The sequence below is a fragment of the Gopherus flavomarginatus genome, chromosome 2, assembly GCF_025201925.1.
Source record: "Gopherus flavomarginatus isolate rGopFla2 chromosome 2, rGopFla2.mat.asm, whole genome shotgun sequence".
Lineage (NCBI taxonomy): Eukaryota > Metazoa > Chordata > Testudines > Testudinidae > Gopherus > Gopherus flavomarginatus.
Genome location: NC_066618.1, coordinates 184,870,899 through 184,893,429, shown reverse-complemented (window position 1 = coordinate 184,893,429; position 22,531 = coordinate 184,870,899). Strand labels below are relative to the sequence as shown.

Genomic DNA, 22,531 nt, shown 5'->3' with positions numbered 1-22,531 from the left:
CCTCATCTGGAGTACTGTGTCCAGTTTTGGGGCCCACACTACAAGTAAGATGTGGAAAAATTGGATAGCGTCCAGCGGAGAGCAACAAAAATGATTAGGGGGCTGGAGCACATGATTTATGAGAAGAGGCTGAGGGAACTGGGATTGTTTAGTCTGCAGAAGAGAAGAATGAGGGGGGATTTGATACCTGCTTTCAACTACCTGAAAGGGGGTTCCAAAGAGGATGGATCTAGACTGTTCTCAGTGGTGCCAGATGACAGAACAAGGACTAATGGTCTCAAGTTGCAGTGGGGGAGGTTTAGGTTGGATTTTAGGAAAAACGTTTTCACTAGGAGGGTGGTGAAGCACTGGAATGTGTTACCTAGGGAGGTGGTGGAATCTACTTCCTTAGAGGTTTTTAAGGTCAAGCTTGACAAAGCCCTGGTTGGGATGATTTAGTTGGGAACTGGTCCTACTTTGAGCAGGGGGTTGGACTAGATGACCTCCTGAGGTCCCTTCCAACCCTGATATTCTATGATCCTAAATTTATGCAATATTAGAAGTATTTGAAAAACTTGAAAAATCTATTAGTATTTTTCACTTGTTAACACCATGACAGGAATCAGGATTTTTCATACTATTATTACTCATTAGGGCTTCTTTAACAACAGTTGAAACTTATTCTTATGTGTAAGAACATTGGTTAAAATTATAGAGGTGACCAGAAATTATAAAATTCCTTCCCTCCTCGACACACCACCATTTTTCAAGACAGAAGCATTAAGGAGCACATGTAACAAGTTTATTTCGTTAGCTTAAAAACAAGCTTGGCAAAGTCATTTAGCACCATTTATAAATATTTATTATTTTTTCCAATTCTGGTTATTCTTCCGGCACAAGACCTTCCTCAAACTATTATCTAACACACACTTTGCTTGTCAACAAGTAGTGGGAAGAAGCAAAGCTCTGTTTAGTGTTCCAGCCATGTTCCTCTTAGTAACAGATTTCAAGAAAGAGCAACACGAAACTAACCTACCCCAGAAGTGGAGTGGATAACCATACCAGCCCTCCCAGCTACAGTGTGGACAAGACAACATTTTAGTCATTAATAACCCAAACAAAATATAATGTTATTGTTATGTGAGTTAATATCCTATTGTTTATATCCACTATAGGTTTGCAGAAACTTCACAGTACTTAAAAGTAATAAATATTTTAATTCAATTGATAAACTACCTGGGTATCAGCGAATCTTTACCTGTTTTCTCTTTAAATGGAAGCGAGTAATATCCAGCATGTTCCTGTCCACAGGCTGTAAGAAAAAAAGCGACACATTAGAGGAAAAATTATTTATAATGACGTTGGCATGCAACAAAAGAGAAGATAGTTTAGAGACCAACTTACAGAAGACAGTGGAGAAGCAACAGAAGATGGAATCCTTTTAGCATCCTGTTGAATAAATATTACAGTAAGTTAAACTATATTGGGAAAGTTTTCACCAATATGGTGCAGGTTAAGTTTAGAATGTGTTACATGCTCTTGCACTGAAACACAATAGAGTAAAATGAGAGCTATTTACTGCTAAAGGACTTGACATCTTCTCCAGAGACTGCAAGATGCGCCGCGCTGTGGAACTTGTCACTCCATAGGATTGCACATTTGCTTGCTTAGCTTTCATTTGTCTTCTGACTGGTGTCTGAAAAGTTAGCATGATAAATGTTAAAATATTGGACTTCAACAGTCATATATTTGTTTGTTTTGGGACAACAATGGGTTGGATCCCAATATTTTAAAAGAGATGTGGGGAATGAGCTCAATGAGGACCTATTGAAGAAAATGGGAGCCTACTGGTTTCACAAGAGTTGGATTATCCTCCCATGTGCCTGAAACAAGGGCGTGGGACAAAGTGATGTCTTAAATCACTTCAATTCCTAGCCTTTGAATCAAAATGTAAAAGGCTGAAAAAGAAGAAAATAATGGGCCTGCTATCTTTTTTGAAGGAGGGCAGGAAAGAAAATTTAAGTAAAGGCTCATATTGCAAGTCACTTCTGAAGAATGTACTTTGAGTAAGCAAGAGAAGTCAGATTTATATGACAGTATAGTGAATCGTTTTAATCAGTTTACATCATGATCAGGAATTCCAATTTTTAGTCTCTTTTTTTAATTGTTTTCAGAGTTTTGCTACTACAGTGCCTTGTAACTTCTTTATAAAGAAGAGAAACCTTTATATTTACAACAATACATATCAAATAAAACTATAAAGAGAAGCAACAAAGGTCAAAAGGAAGAATACTCAGACAACTTCCTTGAATAGTCATTTATTGCTGGTATCCTATGTTCCCCCTGTGTAATCACAGACAAATGTTGTGTATCACACGGTTGCTATGTGCAGGCAGGAAGCAAAGCATAGAAGGTACAAGCAGCTAGTAATACTGGCTGTAACCCACAGCAAATACCATGGGCAGGATATGAGCTTAGCCCATCTTTCAAAGGAGCTTGCCATTTTAGTTCCCCTTCCCCAGGCCCAAGTATGTTTATTTTTTAAAGCTGATTTTTGAAAAATTGCAATAAATTTTTCTTGGCTGTTTATTGATTTATTGTATTAGACATGGTCTTAGTCTATAAAACATTCTTTGTCCTTAAGAGTTGTATCTTTGTAAAGTGCCATGTACATCCATTCGGATTATGTAAATGTTTAAATGGATTACGTTACAGTGTCTGTCTTGACACTGCATTTAGGATTGTATCCTAATCTCTGCTGAGTAGAAGAATAAAGGTCAGCAAAATTACCTTGTTTGTAAATAGTATGCCACAGGACTCTTTGCTACTTTAAATATGAAAATTTTCAAATAGGCACAAACATCTGTTTCTGCTGTAGTTAAGGTTACCTGATGTTTTAGATGCACACACACTATATTGACATACATACTATATGTATAGTTAAGTATGTGTAAGTTATATATAAATTGTTAAGCAACTTTAAAGCAATCACTACTGGTTTTGCTATAATGCAACTTTTCCAATTTCAAGATACATGATAAGGTACAACTTTGTTATAATACAGCTTGCCCCTGTCTCTCAGACAACAAACAGCACTGTATTATTTGTAAGTTTCACTGATCGCTTCTACAACATTCCTAAAGCCAGACTGCTATTACACAAACAAGGTAGTCTGACTGACCCTTTACTTTTCTACTCAGCAGCGATTAGGATGCATGGAATTCATCATGGAAACCTGTATTCAGTGTTTCACTTATTCTGGTTTACATCCAGGAAGAACAAGAGAAGAACAGGTCTTCATGAGAGCCAAGGACTTGGTACCACTTCTCCAGTGAGACAAGGTGGGTGAAGTAACATTTCTTACTGGACCAACTTTTGTTGGTGAAATACAATTTTCAAGCTTGACTTTGAGTTTTCACCAACAGAATTTGGTCTGCTAAGAGATATTACCTCACCCACCTTATGACTCTCACATCCTGGAATCAACATGGCTACAACACTCCTTTTAGTGGCTGTCTTATATAAATATAAAAACTGTGCAAGAGTGTGTATGCACACTGGAGAAGCAACGGTTGCTCTACAACAGTTTTTTAACTCAAAATCAATTTAATAAGCAACTATTCATCACCAGTAGTCCCACAGGTTAACAAGCTCATGAAATTTACCTTTAAGACTGGAAGCTTTCCTGGTTAAAGACTTCTACATTTGACAGTTTCCTCCTCCATTACTAAATGTCAGTGATCTCTCTATAATAGTATAGTCTCTACTACTGAAGTATTTGATAATAAAGTAAGCTTTTGATCTATCTTATGTGCACATTTTCAATGACAAAATTTTCATTTTACATTTCAACTGCTCTTCCCTGCCCATATCACCAATAGTTTCTCTTACCTGATAAGGAGTAATTCGTATTTTAGATTGCCTTGCTGCTGCAGCAGCACCACCATAAGTGGTTTTTCCAGGGTAAAATGGAGAATCCCCAAGCTGGCTTGTCTTAAGGACAGAAGCATTACCAAGTGACTGCAGAGAGACATATTAACAGGTAGTTAGCAAAATGGACACAAAACTAATGTGATTAAAACATATATTGTGCAGTACTCACAGGGGATAAGGCTCCAAAAGCAGATAAGTTGAATGCAGGTTTTTTAGAGCTGGTAGCAGAATGTTGTGTGAGAGAATGAGATCGTTCAGTCTCTGTGGACCAGAGAGGTGGTACGGATGTATTTTTTGAAACTGCGATATCTGACAAAAGGACACATTGTGTGTGTGTAAATCATATTATAAATTGTAAGCTAGTTAATACTCACAGAAAATTGGATATAAAACAGCATTAAGGAGACACATAATAAAATCCAATATTTAATCCTGCACTATTCTATCCCTGGGTTTCAGAGTTCTTTAAACAGACTAATATTGTTTATTATGGCAATATAATCTGCATCAAAAAGTAGGAGCACCAACATCATCCCTGAACCCAGGCCCTGTTCACAAAAGTGCATACACAACTAGCCCTTATAATGGGAATTCAAGGAACTAAACAGAACTGAATACTGATGGATTTACTACAAAACAGTATTTCTTCTTTCTGACGAAGACAGGAGGAGACTATAAACACATGGGGATTGGTAATCAGATACTAAGTCCTTCACACGTAGGTTAATGGTTCAAGACTAGCCCAGGTCAGAAATGACTCATTCGTAAGTCTGGTAACTTTTTAGTTATCCGTCTGAAATGAGATAATGCTCCTGTTCCCATTACTATCAAATAGTCCATAGAAACCACCAGCATTCTTACTGGCAAATTCAGGTAGGCCAAGAATTGCAATAGCATGAAAACAACTATCCTCACCCCTAAGAATTGCTCTCCCCCTTTCTGGAGGAGCTATGTTAGATGCACAGTATGTGGAGACCTGCAATATGGCTGCCTGTGCTGTCCAGCACTTACTTTGAAAATAAGGAGCCTCAGTCTCCAAAGGTGTCAGTCCAAAACTTAAAATTTTTACTTTAAAATGTTGAGAATGTTTTTCCTTAGTGAATGTTGTATTCATGAAATGTGACAGACTTGTCAGTATTGAAACTGAAGTCCTCTGTCCAAAAACAGGTACACCTCTACCCTGATATAATGCAGTTGTGGGGAGCCAGAAATCCCTACCGTGTTATAGGTGAAACACCGTTATATGGGGCAGCGGTGGCACGGCTGCAGAGGTGATTTAAAGAGCCTAGGGCTCCGGACGCGGGGAGCCCCAGGCCCTTTAAATCGCTGGCCGAGCCCCGCAGACGCAGCCCCGGGGCAGCAGCAGCAGGACTCCAGGGGCGATTTAAAGAGCTCCAGGCTCCAGCCGCTGCGGGGAGCCCAGGCCCTTTAAGTCGCCGGCTGAGTCCTGCTGCCGCAGCCCCGGGGTAGCAGTGTCAGGGCTCCAGCAGTGATTTAAAAGGCCCGGAGCTCCCCACAGCAGCCGGAGCCCTGGAGCCTTTAAAGTGCTGCCCGAACCCCGCTGCTGCAGCCCCGGGGTAGCGGTGGCAGGGCTCCGGCAGTGATTTAAAGGGCCCTGGGCTCCCCGCAGCAGCCAGAGTTCCAGACCCTTTAAAGCGTCACCGAAGCCCCGCTGCTACTGCGCTATATGCGAACCCGTGTTATATCAGGTCATGTTATAGCAGGGTAGAGGTGTAAACTCACACAGGCAGTGCAAGTCTCCTCACATGACCCTGACCATACTGCCTCAACTTTAACCTGCAGAACACCCCAGCCCATTTTTAGGGCTGAATTACACTGGTGATTTTGATGTGAACATCTATTTACGATTAAATATATTGAGACCACCACCCCATTTCACGAGTACAATGAGCTGTCAGTCACTACTACCTCAACTCAAATCTGAGTATAACCTAGGTGAAAGGCTTCGTGTTCCATCACCAGTTCCTGAGACACCCTAGCCTCAGAACAGCATTTTTCAGAACACTCATCTAAAAATTACAAAGTAAAGTAATATTTCAGATACTTAAAGTTAAATTCTTAAATACCAGAAGATATACATCTAAGTAATTGGCACTAACAAATTCTGTATTTACAGAGATGACAGATGGCATACAAAAAACTCAATTTATTCATGTTGTGAAACACAATCATATAAGGCAGATATGACCGTAATAAAATGAAAGTTACCTTTATCAGATGCTCTAGAGGAGAAGCCACTAGTAGTTGAGATGTTATCATCATCATGCTGAGAGGTAGAATCTTTGATTTCTTTTACAAGGGAGAGTCCAGAACTGCCAACTGCAAATGCAGAGGATGTGGAGGGCTGACAATGTGGTGACGGGGAATCCAACATGGTGCAATTCAAATGACTCCGATGAAGAGAGGGTCTTGTTAATACATCTGAGAAGTTTAATGCAGATCTGCTTGTGGACGGTTCTAAAGAGGAATTAAAAAAAAACACAATTAGCATTCTATTAGGCAAGGTGAGTGTACAAGCACACAGAAATCAAGAGCCGTTTTCTATCAACAGTCGTTCTACTGCCATGTATCAAGTACAAAAATAAAGATAAGCCAAATTTAACTTCTTCCTCACCCATACAGGGTTTCACTTAACTGTCTGAAGACAACAGCAGCACTATATGCAAATAATTAACCTCCTGCGACATTAAACAACATTTTAAAGTACAAAGAAGTTAGGAAATTCAGTGTCAAGGTTTCCTTAGTAGCCCTAATTTTGTTCCCTATGTCCAATTACTCTCAAATAGGGTCTTTCATCACACAAAATATATGAATATTTACAAAATGCATGTATGAAGAAAATGATCAGATTCAGACAGACAATTCGCCTAATTAATATAAACGCTATTAGATAAAAAGTATTAACAGTCACTTGATTATATGTAATAAAGGTACTTTTTTTGGTATCTTCTCTAAATGTTATTGTACTGGCTCCCCCTACAGATGAAAAATGTTGGGTGCCTGCCATCAGTTATTGCTGGGATTTTAGCATACAGAGGATACCAACCTCTTGGTTTGTGTGAAACTCATGCCACCCTATAGTAACCAGATGAGCAACTTCTCAAATAAATCAAAAGGTCTGAAGTTCTGACTATTGGTGGATTAGGTCTTATAGTTCTTGTGCGAAGGAGATTGCTATTACAACATATTTTATCTAAAAGGAGCCCGAGGCCTTCCTCAGAAGTTCTAGGAAAGCAAATGCTATTGATATCAACATCTATGGATTAGCTCAGTGTCCAGAATCATGGTAGGGTCACTAACCAGTCTGCCCAATCTCCAGCAGATTTTTATGACAACATCTGGAGAGGAATTATATATACCAGGCTAAAGGTCCAGCTTGGGAGAGGGCATCTGTGCTTCAGGTCAATGGTTCCTGAAAGCTGATTATATGGAGTTTGTTTTTTCTGCTCTCAAGTCATTAAGATTTATCTGTGGCACTCCCCATTCACATCATAACTGGTCAAAGGTTCTGGACAGTAGTGTAATTCCTAATCCTTTGGAGTTGTTTGATTAAATCTTATGTGTGGTTGCCTTGCTGAGAAGTCCTAAGTACTTCTCCATCGAAGACAGTATGTGTTCCTCAGTCCTGAAGACATCTCCTATTCCTTTATGAAAACTAGCTCTCTAGCCAAGGACTGAGAGTGCTGTAAATTTTCTTAGGGTATGGCTACACTTGCAGCTGTACAGCGCTGGGAGTTAAACCTGTCTTCGTACAGCTGAGTAGGTAAAGCGCTGCAATCTGGCCACACTGACAGCTACCAGCGCACTGTCGTGGCCACATTTGCAGCGGCATTGGGAGTGGTGCATTATGGGCAGCTATCTCAGCATTCAAGTGGCTGCAACGTGCTTTTCAAAAGAGGGGGGTGGAGCGGAGTGTGACAGAGAGCATGGGGGATTTTTGGAGTCGACACTCTGTCAGCAGCTGCCTTGCAAGTTCCGACCCATTCACTGAAAGCAAATAGCCCTCTTTTTTTCCCTCACAGACCAGATAAGCAGTTTCCCCAAAACGGATCCCCCCACCTCCCTCCTGCACGCCATGCTGCTTCTCTCCTCAAGCCCCTTCCTTCCCCTCTCTTCAAGCAAACACTAGCTGTGGGCGTTCCAAAGGGAGCTCATCCACAGCAAACAGTAGTTGTGTTCGGTTTTTTGATAAGCAGCTCTGGGAGCCCCGAGTTCAAGACAAAACAAACAGAGGCATCACAACAAAACAAAGAGAGTTATTTTTACTTAAAAGCATTATGGGAAGCTTCCGGAGGTCAGTTACAGTGTAGTAAGATTATTCCCTGTTTACACTGGCACCCCCACACTGCAGCAGCAGCACTATTCTCTTTATTCCTCTCGTGGAGGTGGAGTAAAACCAGCGCTGTAGCCAGGGAGATACAGCGCTGTATGTGCCTTGCCAGTGTGGACAGGGAGTGAGTTACAGCGCTGTAAAGCCACCACCAGCACTGTAACTCAAGTGTAGCCAAGGCTTTATTTGCCCTTAAAGTCTTCTTCAGATGGTGTTGCTAGCAGAGGCAACTAATTTTCTCCAGTTTGACAGTCATCTAAGGATAGATGCATACAAATGACCTCCTTACCTAGGCAAGCAGTTTTGGTGATCACCACCACACCAAACATTTTTAATACAAGCTCACAGATGGGAGTATCTGGATAGTCCTGCACTGCAAACCTGAGAAACTACTGACATATCCTGCCAACGTTGTCATGTTTATAGTTATCTTAATTTTAAAGTAATTAAGAACTAACCTGAATTTATCACCTCTATTACTGATCAAAGGAGCCTGATTAAAAAGGTCAGGACTCCGAGGAGGGTATCGTCCACTCATTCTAGGACTGCTCATCAGTATCACAGTTCCCAAAACAAGGAACATAACCAATGTTTCTATGGTAATGGGATAAGAGTTTTTCTTCTAGAGATCTTTTGTTTATAAACAATGCAGCTTACTTCTGACTAAAAATCATGACCATTTAACAGCTATTTAATGGATTACATGAAACTCATTGACATATAATTCCCTATAGGACACTCTTCAGAGAACACAGGAAGACAATGTTTCAAATGACATGTCTGCACTTAAAATTGAAAAAAGTTATTAAAACATTTGTATCAGATTTTGTAAAATCGCTTTTCCTTCTAATTTCCCTTAAGTTACAATTAATTCAGAAATGTAAATCTATGAATAAAGATTATTCAATTAACTGGCTACAGTTTTGATTGCAATCTCCCACATACCTTCTAAATTAATTCTTGTTGACTCAGGAGTGACCCTCCCATCAAACACTGGGGTGTCATCATCTGCATAACCATGATGGTAGTTTACTGGAGTTTCCTGCTGGCTTGTAGGTTCGCTTGCATCTACACATTCATCTTCACTTTTATGGAAGTACCTTTGTAACCACCCTGGTACGATATTCTTCACTGATTCTGTAACTCTGCTAATGATTCCCTGCTTGAAAAAGAAAGTGCTTATATTTAACCACAAGCATGAACTCAAAAATATATTCTGACATGCAACATTACACACAGACACTAAAGACAGATGTTAGGCAAGAGCTGCTGACAAAATGAAAACAGACAAGAATTTCAAATCCTTAAAGAAAGTATTGTATTCACTGAGGACAAATATGAAGACTAGTCATTGGACAATGTATTTATTTCCCTGTATCAGAGTTCTCAATCTCTCTGGTGCCCCTCTCTCGCCTAATTCGATCTCAAAACTCTGATTGAACTTCAGGAGCCAGGTCACTAAGCTACGTTCTTCCTCCAGTGTAAGAAGACCTTCTTCCTACCCCTTCTCTTAGTGCTTGTCTACACATGGAGTTGCTCCTGATTAATTCCATATGTGGATATTCTTTTTCTAGAATAAATGTGTCCCTATGTGGAGTTAATCAGGAACAACCATATGTGCAAAGAAACCTTTAATCAACATCTACAGTGACAGCAAGTTATTTCCAACAACCATGAGCCTCAAGATTTTTTGCTCATGGCATTTTAAACATTGACTTCTTGTATCAATATCTATAAAATACTATGCTTTGAACAGATATCTGCATCCTCTGATGAACCATTAATATGAGTGAGTAATCAATGCTGATTTATCATTGTTATATTAGTGTTATTGAAAAAGAGTCATCAATTGGTCATTAATTTTGGAGGGCTGAAGACATTGTGCTCTTGAACTAAGTTGATGTTGAAAAGTATCTGGAAGAAACTTGGCTACATTTCAATAACATCTATGGCATCAAGAATGTATCTATGTGGCACTGTCAAAATAATTAGTGTTCTGCTCTTCTACCTTGGTTAAGTTTCACTCAATGACACATTTAATAAATGAATGTTATAACTGAGTGGGGAGGGGAGTTTAAATATCCACTTTTCAAAAAGAAAAAAAATAAGCAGAAATAAGAAGTATATAAAACAATTAAATGTGCAAACTGTTTGTGTCACAATTTCATTCCCCAACTTTATTTTAAAATAACCCTCTGGTCCTTCAATTTACTTTCTGCATTTGAGACCTTGTCTACACTTGTGGTGGTGTGCAGGGTACATGTAACCACAGACTACAGTAAAAGGCAGGCTGCATCCACACTCACTACAGCGAAAGCCTGTGGTGGCAGGAAGCAAAGAGAAAGCCTCTGGCAGGGGAGAGCTGTTGGAACGTTTCCCCACTGCCTTCCCCCTTCTGGAACCTTCCCTCACCACCAGAGTCTTTCATTGTGGTGGGGAAAGGCCTCGGCAGCATGGAGGCAATGGGACGCTACACTGCTAAAGTAGCAGTGTAGATCTGGGAAGCACTGCTTGGGCACATAGAGAGCCATGTAGGGTATATACCCTAGGGCCGTGGTTCTCAACCTGAGGTCCGGGGCCCCCTGGGGAGCCATGAGCAGGTTTCAGGGGGTCCGTGAAGCCTGACTTGAGTTAGACTTGCTAGGATCCAGGGCAGCAAGCCAAAGCCCCATCATGCAGGACTGCAGCCCAGCACAATGAGCCCTGCCACATGGGGCTGAAGACTAAGCAACTCAGCTTTGCGGGGCCCCCGGCAATTGCCCTGCTTGCTACCCCCTAGCACCGGTCCTGGCTTTTATATGCAGAAAAAACATTGTTGTGGCACAGCTGGGCCGTGAAGGTTTCATGGCATGTTGGGGGGGGGGGTGCCTCAGAAAAGAAAAAGGTTGAGAACCCCTGCCCTAGGGTTAGGCACGTAGGTCACTCTACTCATCTAAGCTGTGCCTCACCATCTACATTGCTGTTTATACCTGTGCTAGCAGGGTGTGCAGTGTCTGCAAACGCAGACATACGATGAAACTATGCATGTGACAGTTCCACCTATTTGCATTGGCCTTTCACACAGCAATAGGAAAGGAAAAAACATTAAAAGAAGAAAGTGTGTTTGTAAAACCACAACAAGTGGTAAGGGAACACAGAGGAGGTGCTACAAGAAACTACATTAAATTATTTTCTTTAAAAAAAACCTGATTAGATTTCAAGCCAATAGCATTAAAGAACATCAGCTGCAAAACTGCAATTTGCCTTAATGAACTGAGAAGCTAAAAGACTATGCATGAAGTTCAGATCGTACCTTCAAATAGTCAAATAACGTAAATAAGTGGACATTAGCCACCAACAAGCATCTTTATCAGGCTGTAAATGTCCATGTCCAGCCAAGTTCAAGATTTTCTTTTTTTTTGTCAGTTTACTCTAATTTCTTAGAATGCATGAATCTCAAAATGAAACTGCATATTGCTATGCCTAAGTAACAAAGTGATATTGAAGTATTACTCCTGAGGGAATTCTACACCACTGTGCAAGCACAGAATTAATGTCTCCCACAGATTCCCCTCTCCCCCACAGAAGAACTGATTCTGATGCTGAGGTGAAGGGAAGTTGCAATTACACATTTCGCTCACCAGGGGCGGATGTGGCATTAGAAGAGAGGCAGCTGGCCACGGGCAGGAGAAGCCAGCTGTGCAGAGGGAGGGGGCAGAGGCTACCTTATTCACAGACCCCTGCACACAGGGCCTTTAAGGATGCAGTGGATGGAAGGGGGGGGGAATAAAGCGGCACACAAGGGGCTGCTGGGGGGGTGGTGTCACACAGATGGAGGTTTAGAAAGGCTAGTGGGGGGCAGCAGCTAGTGGGGTGACAACACTGAGCCAGGGGTTGAATGGGGTGGGGATGCAGGGCCACACAGGGATAGAGGGACTGGGGATGACTGAGTGGGGGTGCAGGGATACATAGGTACAGGGGCAGCTACGCCTGGCTGAATGGGGAGTGGGGGTGCAGGGACACATGGGGACATGTGACAGTATGTCTGGCTGAATAGGATGCTGGGACACATGGGGACAAGGGCAGATGTGTCTGGTTGAATGGGAGAGGTTAGGGGTCAGCCAGGTTCTGCATGGAGGAGGCTCCCTAACTCTCTAACAACCCTTCCCTCCCTCCTCCCCAAAAAACTGTTCCATACGTCTCATAGCTACACCCAACAACCTGCGAGGTTCACTCCCAGGCTCCTCTTGAGCAATTATTTCCCCAATCATCAGATTTCCATTACCTTGATTTCCACAAGCTTTTGGCTTGCTTTTGAGGGGTGTGGGAAATGTGTTTCAGTATTGTAGTTTTAATGAATTATTACTCCACGTTCTGTATTAACATGCCTAGTAAGGAATTTATTTGTTAAAAAACATTTCATGAATCTTTTTTGTTGTCTGTATTGCTACAGACGTACTTACAGACACATATTTTGAAATAAATTACCAAAATAATTGAAACTGGCAAGATTATGTTATGTTATTTTGACAAATAAAATATGCAGAATTTTAAAATATTGTGCACAGAATTTTTAATTTTCGATGAAGAATTTCCCCAGGAGTAAAGTATGACGGAACAGTATATTTGGTTTTATTTTTATTTATTTTAAATGAAGCATCGGTAAATTACTGATTTAATATCCATATTTTGCTCCAAACAACATGTTACTGGCATGCCACCAATTACATAATCCTTTGGAATGTTTGCTTCATTTAGGGCAATTGGAATACTTCCAAAATTTTGTTTCTAAAATCCCGAATGAAGGATTGTCTCTCAATACCAGCTTGTTTTTCTTTCATTATCTAAACTGAGACCTGGAAACGCTTTAAAAAATATCTAGCTAGTTTACTAGATCCAAACATCTCAGAGAAGATACCGCAATGTTCTACATTTTAGTACTGCTTGCAAAGCAAACACCCAGCCTATAATTACCACCAATCCACAGTGTATACTCTGCAAGAGAAGTCATACCGAGCCATTCCCAGGTCTAAGGAATTCAGGGTACCAGTTGGTTAAAGCCTGTTCCTGCCCAGCTTCCCCAAAATTGAGTGTCTTTGTCTAGGTAAATATATTCTATGTTTATATCCTACAGTATATAGAGTAAACATTTCATAAAACCGCATAAAAGTGGAAAATGTGAGACTACAGGCTGCATGCAAGCCTTAGTACTGATCAATGACAGGCACAACATATTACTATCAGAGCACATGCTAGGTATAACACCTTGAGATAGCCATCAATTACAACACCAGAAAGAAAAAAAATATATAAATTTAAAATACTAATATGCATCTTAATCACTATTATGGGCACTACACTAAAATGTAAGGAAAAATCGAGAGGAACCCCTGGCAACCCTAAGAAGAGAGACTGGGGATTTAGCTAACTCTTTATTTGCAGCAAGACTACTAGATTTACATAGTGTAAAATACATCTACAATTGAACAAAAACATAAGTTAGAACTGTAATAATGGAAAGCCAGCTCAGAATTGATGGTACTGATTCTCTTCATATAAAGAAAAATGGTTTCAAACTAAAATTAGAACTTTTATTTAAAAACAGGCATGGCAGCAGGATGGCAAAGTAGAGTACAACACTCCTGACAAATACTTGGACATGTACTGAATAGAAAATCATCCAGAAACACCTTTTCCAATCCATCTCATACTGATTGTGTACTTATATGGGCCCTTCACCATATTATCTGAACACTTATTTAAAAACAGGAGTAACAACCCCCTCCCCTTTCTTCCTTTCCAGTCTATATTTAAAAAAAAAAAAAAAAAAAAAAAAAAAAAGGCAGCTCAATTAACTTTTTTAATGTTTGCTTGTGAGTTCGGTGGAAGAGCTGCAAAAGTTCTGTCTCCACATTTACAAACTTCCATCTATTGGTCAACGATTTTATTCTTCCAGTGGAATGCAGCTATCATGCAAGGTCATCACAGAAAAGGCAATCTCTCAGGGAGAGGGGAGACAGCACCACCCCCATGAAGAGCTTTAAAATTTAGGACAGATAACTTCTCTATTCAATGGGGAGCCAGTGCAGAGAATGGACCACTGAAGTGATCTGTTTGTGACAATTAGCATTGCTAAGCACCCCAAGATAAAACAGAATCATAACTTAACACCTTTGGCCAAAATACTTAGCAAATGAATGACAGTCAGAATTGAAAGTCCTCAATTAGATGTCTGAACAACTAGCATAGTCATACTTAATTAAGAACCGTGAAATTGGGCCTACATTACTGTGCAGAGTAATATTTCAAATAAATTAAGCATGAAAATAAAAATGTGAGACACTAGTAAGGACAAGTCTGTTGTGTTTTTATTTTTTTTTAATCTATGAAGGACTCATCCACACACGAGGCACACTCGTATGTGAGGAAGTCATAGACTATCCTATGGTAACCTTCTACAAAATTGTTTAAATGTGATTACATAACCCAAATATATATATGGGGGGGTTGCTTTGTTTAATATATATATGGACAGACATGCCTTGTTTAGACTAGGAAAACTAGGCCCCACAATTTATCAGTGGAACTACTCTAACACATGTAGTAACAATGATATAAACTGTAGTGTGGACAGGACTTATGCATTTTAACTAATGTATCATCTAACCCAGGCCTGCGCAAAGGGGCCGCACATGGCCCGTGTGGGCTCACTGTGCAGCCCGCGGGGGGCGAGTAGGTGGGCTCACTGTGCGGCCCGCGGGGGGTGAGTAGGCAAGCGGCAGGTGAGGGAGGGGGGCTGAAGAGGCGGGCAGGCAGTGGTGGAGGGAAAGGAGGCAAGGTGGTGGGGGCTGAGGAGGTGAGCAAGCGAGCGGGCAGTGGCGGGGGCTGAGGAGGTGAGCCAGAGGGGTGGGAGGCTGAGGAGGCGAGTGGGCAGGCAGTGGTGGGGGGTGAGTAGGTGAGCCAGGGAGTGGGGGGCTGATCTGGTCTGGCTCCCATCCCGTCTCCAAGGGTTGCAGCTGTCTGAACGTGATGCCTTCCATGCCTTCCTCATTCACACCTCATCCACCTTCCTCATTCACACCTCATCCATTCAACAGGGCAACTGATTACAAAGTTGGGGGAAGATCTTATTCTACTTCTAGCAAAAAGACATTTTTCTTTTACCTTAATTATACTACCTTAGGGGCCCACTATAACATATCACCAAGGTTCAATACTGCTGTTTCGGTGGGGCAGTGCTGGGGAAAGAGGGTTTGTTTCCACGGGGCAGGCGGTGCTTGGGGGTGGGAGTTCGGGAGGGCCAGGAGGTGTGGGGGTTCAGCCCTCAGCTGTTTTCTTTGGAGTAATATGGCCCTCGCTGCTTTACGAGTTGTGCAGGCCTGATCTAACCCTTGGAATGGAGAAAGAAAGGTTACTTATAGTAACTGGAGTACAAGATGTGTAGTCCCCATGGGTAGTCACTGTGGGTGTGAATGCACTGTGTACACTGGGGACCAGAAACTCTTTGTCATAAACAGATAGTTTAGAGTTAATGGAACAGAAGTACTTCATATCTCTTTTGCCTGTAAACGGTTAACAAGATCAGTGAGCCAGGCTGTCACCTGATCAGAGGACCAATCAGGGGACAGGACACTTTTAAATCTTGAGGGAGGGAAGTTTGTGTTTGTGCTGTTAGTTTTTGGTTGTTGTTCTCTCTGGGTTCTTAGAGTGACCAGACGTGCAACCAGGTTTCTCTCCAATCTCCCTGATACAGGTTCTTATAGATTCAAAATAGTAAGTACTAAGTGATAAGGCAAGTTAGGCTTATGTTTGTTTTCTTTATTTGCAAACATGTATTTGGCTGGGAGGAGTTCAAATGTGTATTTTGCTGAAAGGATTTTAATTTGTATTTGTATACTTAGGCTGGGAGGGTATTCCCAGTGTCTATAGCTGAAAGACCCTGTACCTATTCCATTTTAAATTTACAAAGATAATTTTTACCTTTGTTCTTTCTTTAATTAAAATTTTTTTCTTGTTTAAGAACCTGATTGTTTTTTTTTATTCTGGTGAGACCCCAGGGGACTGGGTCTGGATCCACCAGGGAACTGGTGGGGAGAAAGGAGGAAAGGGGGAGAGAAAGGTTAATTTCTCTCTGTGTTAGGATTACTTCTCTCTCAGGGAGAGTCTGGGAAGGGGAGAGAGAAGGAGGGGGGAAGGTGGATTTTCCTCTGTTTTAAGATTCAAGGAGTTTGAATCACAGTGATCTTCCAGGGTAACCCAGGGAGGGGAAGCCTGGGAGAGGTAACGGTGAAGGAAAGGGTTTACTTTCCTTGTGTTAAGATCCAGAGGGACTGGGTCTTGGGTGACCCGGGCAAGGTTTTGGGGGGACCAGAGTGTACCAGGCACTGGAATTCCTGGTTGGTGGCAGCGCTACAAGTACTAAGCTGGTAATTGAGCTTAGAGGAATTCATGCTGGTACCTCATCTTTTGGACGCTAAGGTTCAGAGTGAGGGTTTATACCATGACGCTCTTCAACAGCAGTGTCTATTGATCTGCACTTGTGCCTCCTTGTGCTTTCAACAGAGGGCATAAAGGGAAGCACAGATCAACTGCCTCTCCAGCTCTGATTCTAACACGGATCCCAGAAGGACGTGAGCAAAGGAAGGCAGTCTTCAATATTCACAGGGACCACACATCTCAAAGAATTCTAGTTACTAGAAGTTGAGTAACCTTCTTTTCCTCTTCAAGTGCTAGTCCCTATGGGTATTCACTGTGGGTGACTCCAAGCACTGCTCATTAAGGAAGAGGGCACAAGGAAGTTCGTTCTATCACAGAGTGCAGGACTGCTGTGCTAAAGAAAGCATTTCACAGCCAAAGTTTGGACCAGAGCATAAAGCCTGGTGAAGATGAATACAGAGCCCCAAGCAGCTGCTCTGCATATCTCTGAGAGCAGGATTCCCTGTCATGGGGATACTGAGAGCACGTGGACTCTCACAGAATGGGCCCTGACAGTTTGAGGAGGATGGACTTTCATATGATCATAGCACAGAAAGATGCAGGAGGAAATCCACTTAGAGACTATTTGGGAAGAGACAGCCTTTTCCTTCACCCTTTCAGCAACAGTGACAAACAAACCTTGGGGACTTCCAAAAAGATGCCATTCTGTGCAGGTAGAAGGCTAGAGCCCTACCCAAATCGAAGGAAGAGTCATGTCCCCTGCACGCACAGTTTTTGAAAGGCAAACAGTCTAAGTAAGGTGAAACTCAGAAGGTATTTTAGGTATGAACTTTGGATGTAGTCACAAAGAAAACTAGTTCTAGTGAAAAATCGTAAAAGGCAGGTTTGCTATAAGGAACTCAAGCTCCTCAACCCTTTTAGCAGAGGTAATTGGCATCAAGAAAGCGACATTCAAGGAAGGTGCAGGAAGGAACAGAAAGCCAGGATTCAAACAGTCATCTCACGAGAGCAGAGAGGGTGAGGCTCAGATCCTAGGCAGGGACCGGTTTTGCAATTGGAGAGAATGTCCTTATGATATCCTTCAGGAACTTTGCAGTAGTAGGATGAGTAAAGACTGAGGAGCCTTCTGCCACTGGATGAGAAGAGCTAAGAGCTGCCACATGTACCCACTGGGACCTGACAGACAAGCCACATGTCTTTAGCAAGAAAAGATACTCCAGAAAAAGAGGAATGCCCGACCCCTCTGATGAGTAGCCATTTGACATGTCCAGGACCTATTTGTCCATTGTAATAGTGTGCCACATCAGAAGGAAATGGACCACATAGCCTCTGAAGGGGCCAGCAGCAGACATTGTAGAGACTGGCTGTCAACCCTCAAGTGCTGCGACACAAGAAGCAGCTGAGACTGTAAACTTGAGGACTGTGATGCAGGATGCCTTCACAGTTGAAGCCTCTGCCATTTCTTTGGGGGTTCACACATCCTCTGTTGGAAGAAGATGGTGGTTGATGTCAAGGCAGAAAGGAGACCTGGAGTTAGGGTGACCAGATCACCACACTAAAATATCAGGACACACTGGGGTGCCATCAGCCCTGCCCACAGTCCACCCCTGCTCCTCCCAGTCTCCACCCCCACTCTGCCCCAGGTCCCTCCCTCTCCCCGCTCGCCCCCCCACATGCCCTTCCTCATCCTCTGGCCTGCTGCTGGCTTGCTGCCTCCCTCTTCAGTCCCCCACCCACCGCTAACCTCCATGCCCACTGCTCACCTCTTCACTCCCTCATCCATCACTCACCCCTACAGCACTGACTTCTCCTCTGCTGGGTGGGTGCTCACCCACCCCCCATCTCTTCCTGCCGCTGCACCGACCTCATCCCACCCCCATTCCACTCCCTTCCAAGTCCCCGCCCCTACCCTGCCTCTTCTCCCCCTCCTTCCCCACCGCGCCACATCCCCACTTCTTCCCCCTTAAAAGCGCTAAGTGTCGCCAAACGCCTGTTAGGCGGCAGGAAGCACTGGAAGGGGGGAGGAGCGGGGACGCGGTGCACTGGGGGGAGGAGGAGGAAAGAAGGAGACGAGTAGGGGGGAGGTTGGCTGCAATTTTTCCCCATGGGTGCTCCAGCCCCGGAGAACCCACGGGGTCAGCGCTTTCCTCTTGCTCGCCTCCTTAGCTGAATATCGGGACAAATGGTACATTACCCAGCTACCTTGACAACCCAAAACCTCCCAATCCATCACTTGCTGCCATTGCCTCCATAAAAATCTGTGTCATTTTCCCCCATGCCCTCAACTTTCATATATAAACCTTAACTAGGACCCTGAATTTTTAAGGTAGTAAAAACTCATTATATACTTTCACAGTGACACAATGTATGCTTATTTTAATGTGTCTTGCTGAGGTCATAATTAAACCTTTGCATTTCTTTGTGATTTGGAGAAACTGGATGTGTGCTTTCTGGGTAGTTACATATAGGAAGCGAAGGTCTATTGTGGAAGTGAAGAATCTATCGTTTTGTTTACAAAAGAATTTCCTATTAATGTTATTAAACATTCAACTGAACCCATGTCAGCATCAGTGGGAGCTTAAGCATAGACAAGGCTCTGGTGGCTTTAATTAACATAGCAGTAAAGCCAATTGAAGCCACTAGAGCCTTGTCTACTAGTTCACTCCAACTGTGCCAATACCAGTTGGCATCAGCAGGAATTTCTTTGTTAGAGTCTTTGAAGGCTTGGGACTGGGGAGACTAGAGCAATAAATTACACGAACTCAAGCTGCTCTGAGTGTTAGCGTGGCCTAACTGGTGATTTCCTGGATATTTTGTGACTGCGTTAAAAAGAAATGCACTTTAGTAAGCTTATGCTCAAATAAATCTGTTAGTCTTTAAGGTGCCACCGGACTCCTTGTTTTTGTGGATACAAACTAACACGGCTACACAGACAGTTTAGTAACATTCTCTAAAACAATTAAGAGTGTGAGTGTGTGTGTCAACTAGGATTAAAACTTAGTTCAACGTTATCTGTCCATGCAAGAAAGAAAAAAAGTTGCTATAATATGGCTTAACCACAATCATGTTTAAATGTGGTTAATTTTGTAGGCAGGTCCCAAATACTTGTTTCTTTTCTTACACTCTGTTTAGAATGCACATCAACAATATTAGCAAAGAGTGAGTTCCAGCACTGTTACGCATACCTAACGTAAAGGACTGCTATGCCCACCCAAGACTTATGATTTTTATTCTTTCATTACCACTGTTGCAGCAGTACCAGCTGGGAGCATTAATATAAACCAACCAACCTTTTAAACACTGACTATGTCATCTAATTGTCCAGAACTTCCTAAGTGTCTTCACCATTGTAGCCTGGTCTACAGTAGGAAAATTACTCATTGCTTACAAGTGGTGTCAGCAGTTGGGTTGATTTTGTTTACTCTCTAGCCATATGATTTAATAGGATTTGTATATGACAAATACTCTTCAAGAATCAATGCTACACTGTCTTTATCTCCCTTCCTTATCACAAACTGAGCTGATATACCAGGGGTCGGCAACCTACGGCATGCGTGCCAAAGGTGGCGCACGAACTGATTTTGCCTGGCACGCAACTGCCGGCTGGTGTCCTGGCCGCCGGCCCCACTCAGTGTCTTGCCGGCCTGGGGTTCCGTTCACTCAGCTAGCAGGAGGCTGAGCGGGGCCGGTGGCTGGGACCCCAGACCAGCGGCAGGCGCGCCCCTCAGTTCTCCCTCCCCGGCCCCCCCCATCATGCTTGGGTTCTGCGGCTCTTGGGAGTGAGAGCCACCAGGGTGCGGGGCCCTGAGCCTGCTGTGAGAGGGGTGGTGGCAGCGGCTCACACTCCCAGGAGCTGCAGAGCCCAGGCATGGTGACGAGGGAGCCAGGGGGCGCACAGGGACCGCTGCCCACATGCACCAGGCCGCAGTCCAGGCAGACACACCCCTCAGCTCCCCCCTCACTGCGATCGGGTTCTGCAGCTCCCGGAAGCGTGAGCCACCGCAGCTGTCCCTCCCACTGCCTCAGCACTCCACATGGAGTCAGCATCTGACTGGCATGGGCATGGTAAGGGGAGCAGGGGGAGGGCTGGATGGGTCGGGAGTTCTAGGGGTACTGTCAGGGGGCAAGGAGTGGTTGGTGGGAGTCCCGGGGGTCTGTCTGGGGGCGGGGGTGTGGATAAGGGTTGGGGGCAGTCAGGGGACAGGTAGAGGGTAGGGTCCGGGGGGGGGCAGTAAGGGTGGGGGAAGTCTCAGGAGGGGGCAGTCAGGGGACAAGGAGCAGGGGGCGTTGGGGGTTCTGACAGAGGCAATCGGGGTGGGAACTGGGAGGGAGTGGATGGGGGCAGGGCTAGGGCAGGGCTCTCCCCTCTTTTTGATTGGTAACCCTAGGGGAGGGGGGAGCGAGGGGGTGCATGGGGGCTGGCGCCAGCATACATCCACTGCAGCCTGCAGGAGCCCCCTAAGGGGCAATGGACTGCAGCCTGAGCAGGAGGGGCGGGGGGGCACAGCTAGCAGCTAGTCGCACTCTCTGCTAGCAGCGGCCGCACCGCCTTTGCAGGGCTGCTGACCCCCTGCACCGCACCGGCTCCTCCACGGCTGGGGTTCGCTGCTGTCGCAAGCGGGATGCTCTGGCTCTCCGGTGCCTCCGGAAGGTGGCTCCTCCCTGCCAAGCTGCTGCAGCGGCCCAAGCCCGGCAAAGCCAGTGAGTGGACTCGGGGCAGGGAGGGCTAATGGGGGGGCTGTGCACCCTCCAGGGAAGTTCAGGGGACGGGAAGGGGGGAACCTGGTCTGGGGAGCAGCCGCCTCTGGGCACGGCTGGCCCCTGGGGTCTATAAAGGATCGTTGGATTTGCCCCTCAATGTACTGACGTGCGGGCGGAGGGGGGGGAGGAGAGGCGAGGCAAGGTGGAAGTTTTGCCTAGGGCACAAAATAGCCTTGCATCGGCCCTGCCCCAGGGGGTGCACCCCAGGTTAAGAACCACTGCACTAAACTGATAAGATCTACATTTTAATTTAATTTTAAATGAAGCCACTTAAACATTTTTTAAAACTTGTTTACTTTACATATAATAGTTTATAGACTTATGGAGCGAGATGTTCTAAAATGTTAAAATGTATTACCGGCATGTGAAACCTTAAATTAGAATGAATACATGAAGACTCGGCACACCACTTCTGAAAGGCTGCCGACCCCTGTAATATACGATGGGGCTATTGTGAATCAAACACTGAACGTGCCAATCCTATTGTTCATCTCATCTTGTTCAAAGGAGTCCTCCTTATTAGTGAAGACATAATTTCTGAATTAGGCACAAACTTTGTAGCACTTCAATGTAGACACTACCTACACCAAAGGGAAGGATTCTCCCATCAGCACAAGAAGAATTGTTCCATCAACCTAGCACTGTCTATACCGGGGATTAGGTCAGCATAGCTACATCTCTCAGGGATGTATATTTTCACACCAGAGCTATACTCATGTAAAATCCTAATGTAGACTAGACTTAAGTTTGATACTTTGCATGTATAGAGCCCTTATTTAGAAGTAGCACCTTGTTAAGTTTGGGTGATGAAATGGTAAATATTAAAGTAAGGTAAGTAATTTAAAAATCACCTTTATTATGCTCAGCGGCCATCTATGATTTTTAGCATGGTTCAACAAAGCCCTATAACTTTTAAGCATCATACAGAGGCTTTGTCTACCACATAAGAGTTAGAACCCAAAATTCACTTCTGGGTAGTAACAGTGGAAGTTGTAATTACTTTAGTCAGGGCTCAAGAGATTTTAAATTGAAATTTTGTATAATCCTGCTGTGTGTTCTCTGACCAGTTTGATAAAGACAAGGATTGCCACT

General features: G+C 43.6%; 1 protein-coding gene across 2 annotated transcripts in view; it reads right to left on the bottom strand.

Moving 5' to 3' along the window:
• The window catches only part of NUP153 (nucleoporin 153), a 61,059-nt gene that overhangs the window by 35,057 nt on the left and 3,471 nt on the right, over window positions 1-22,531 (bottom strand). The window contains exons 2-8 of one of the 2 annotated variants that reach the window (XM_050941571.1): window positions 9,209-9,425; window positions 6,142-6,390; window positions 4,082-4,221; window positions 3,871-3,999; window positions 1,559-1,675; window positions 1,384-1,428; window positions 1,238-1,291 (exon numbers count right to left, since the gene is read on the bottom strand). In XM_050941571.1, the coding sequence (XP_050797528.1) occupies window positions 1,238-1,291; window positions 1,384-1,428; window positions 1,559-1,675; window positions 3,871-3,999; window positions 4,082-4,221; window positions 6,142-6,390; window positions 9,209-9,425 (951 nt within the window). The remainder of the gene's footprint in view (window positions 1-1,237; window positions 1,292-1,383; window positions 1,429-1,558; window positions 1,676-3,870; window positions 4,000-4,081; window positions 4,222-6,141; window positions 6,391-9,208; window positions 9,426-22,531) is intronic. The other variant, XM_050941572.1, reaches the window with a different exon arrangement.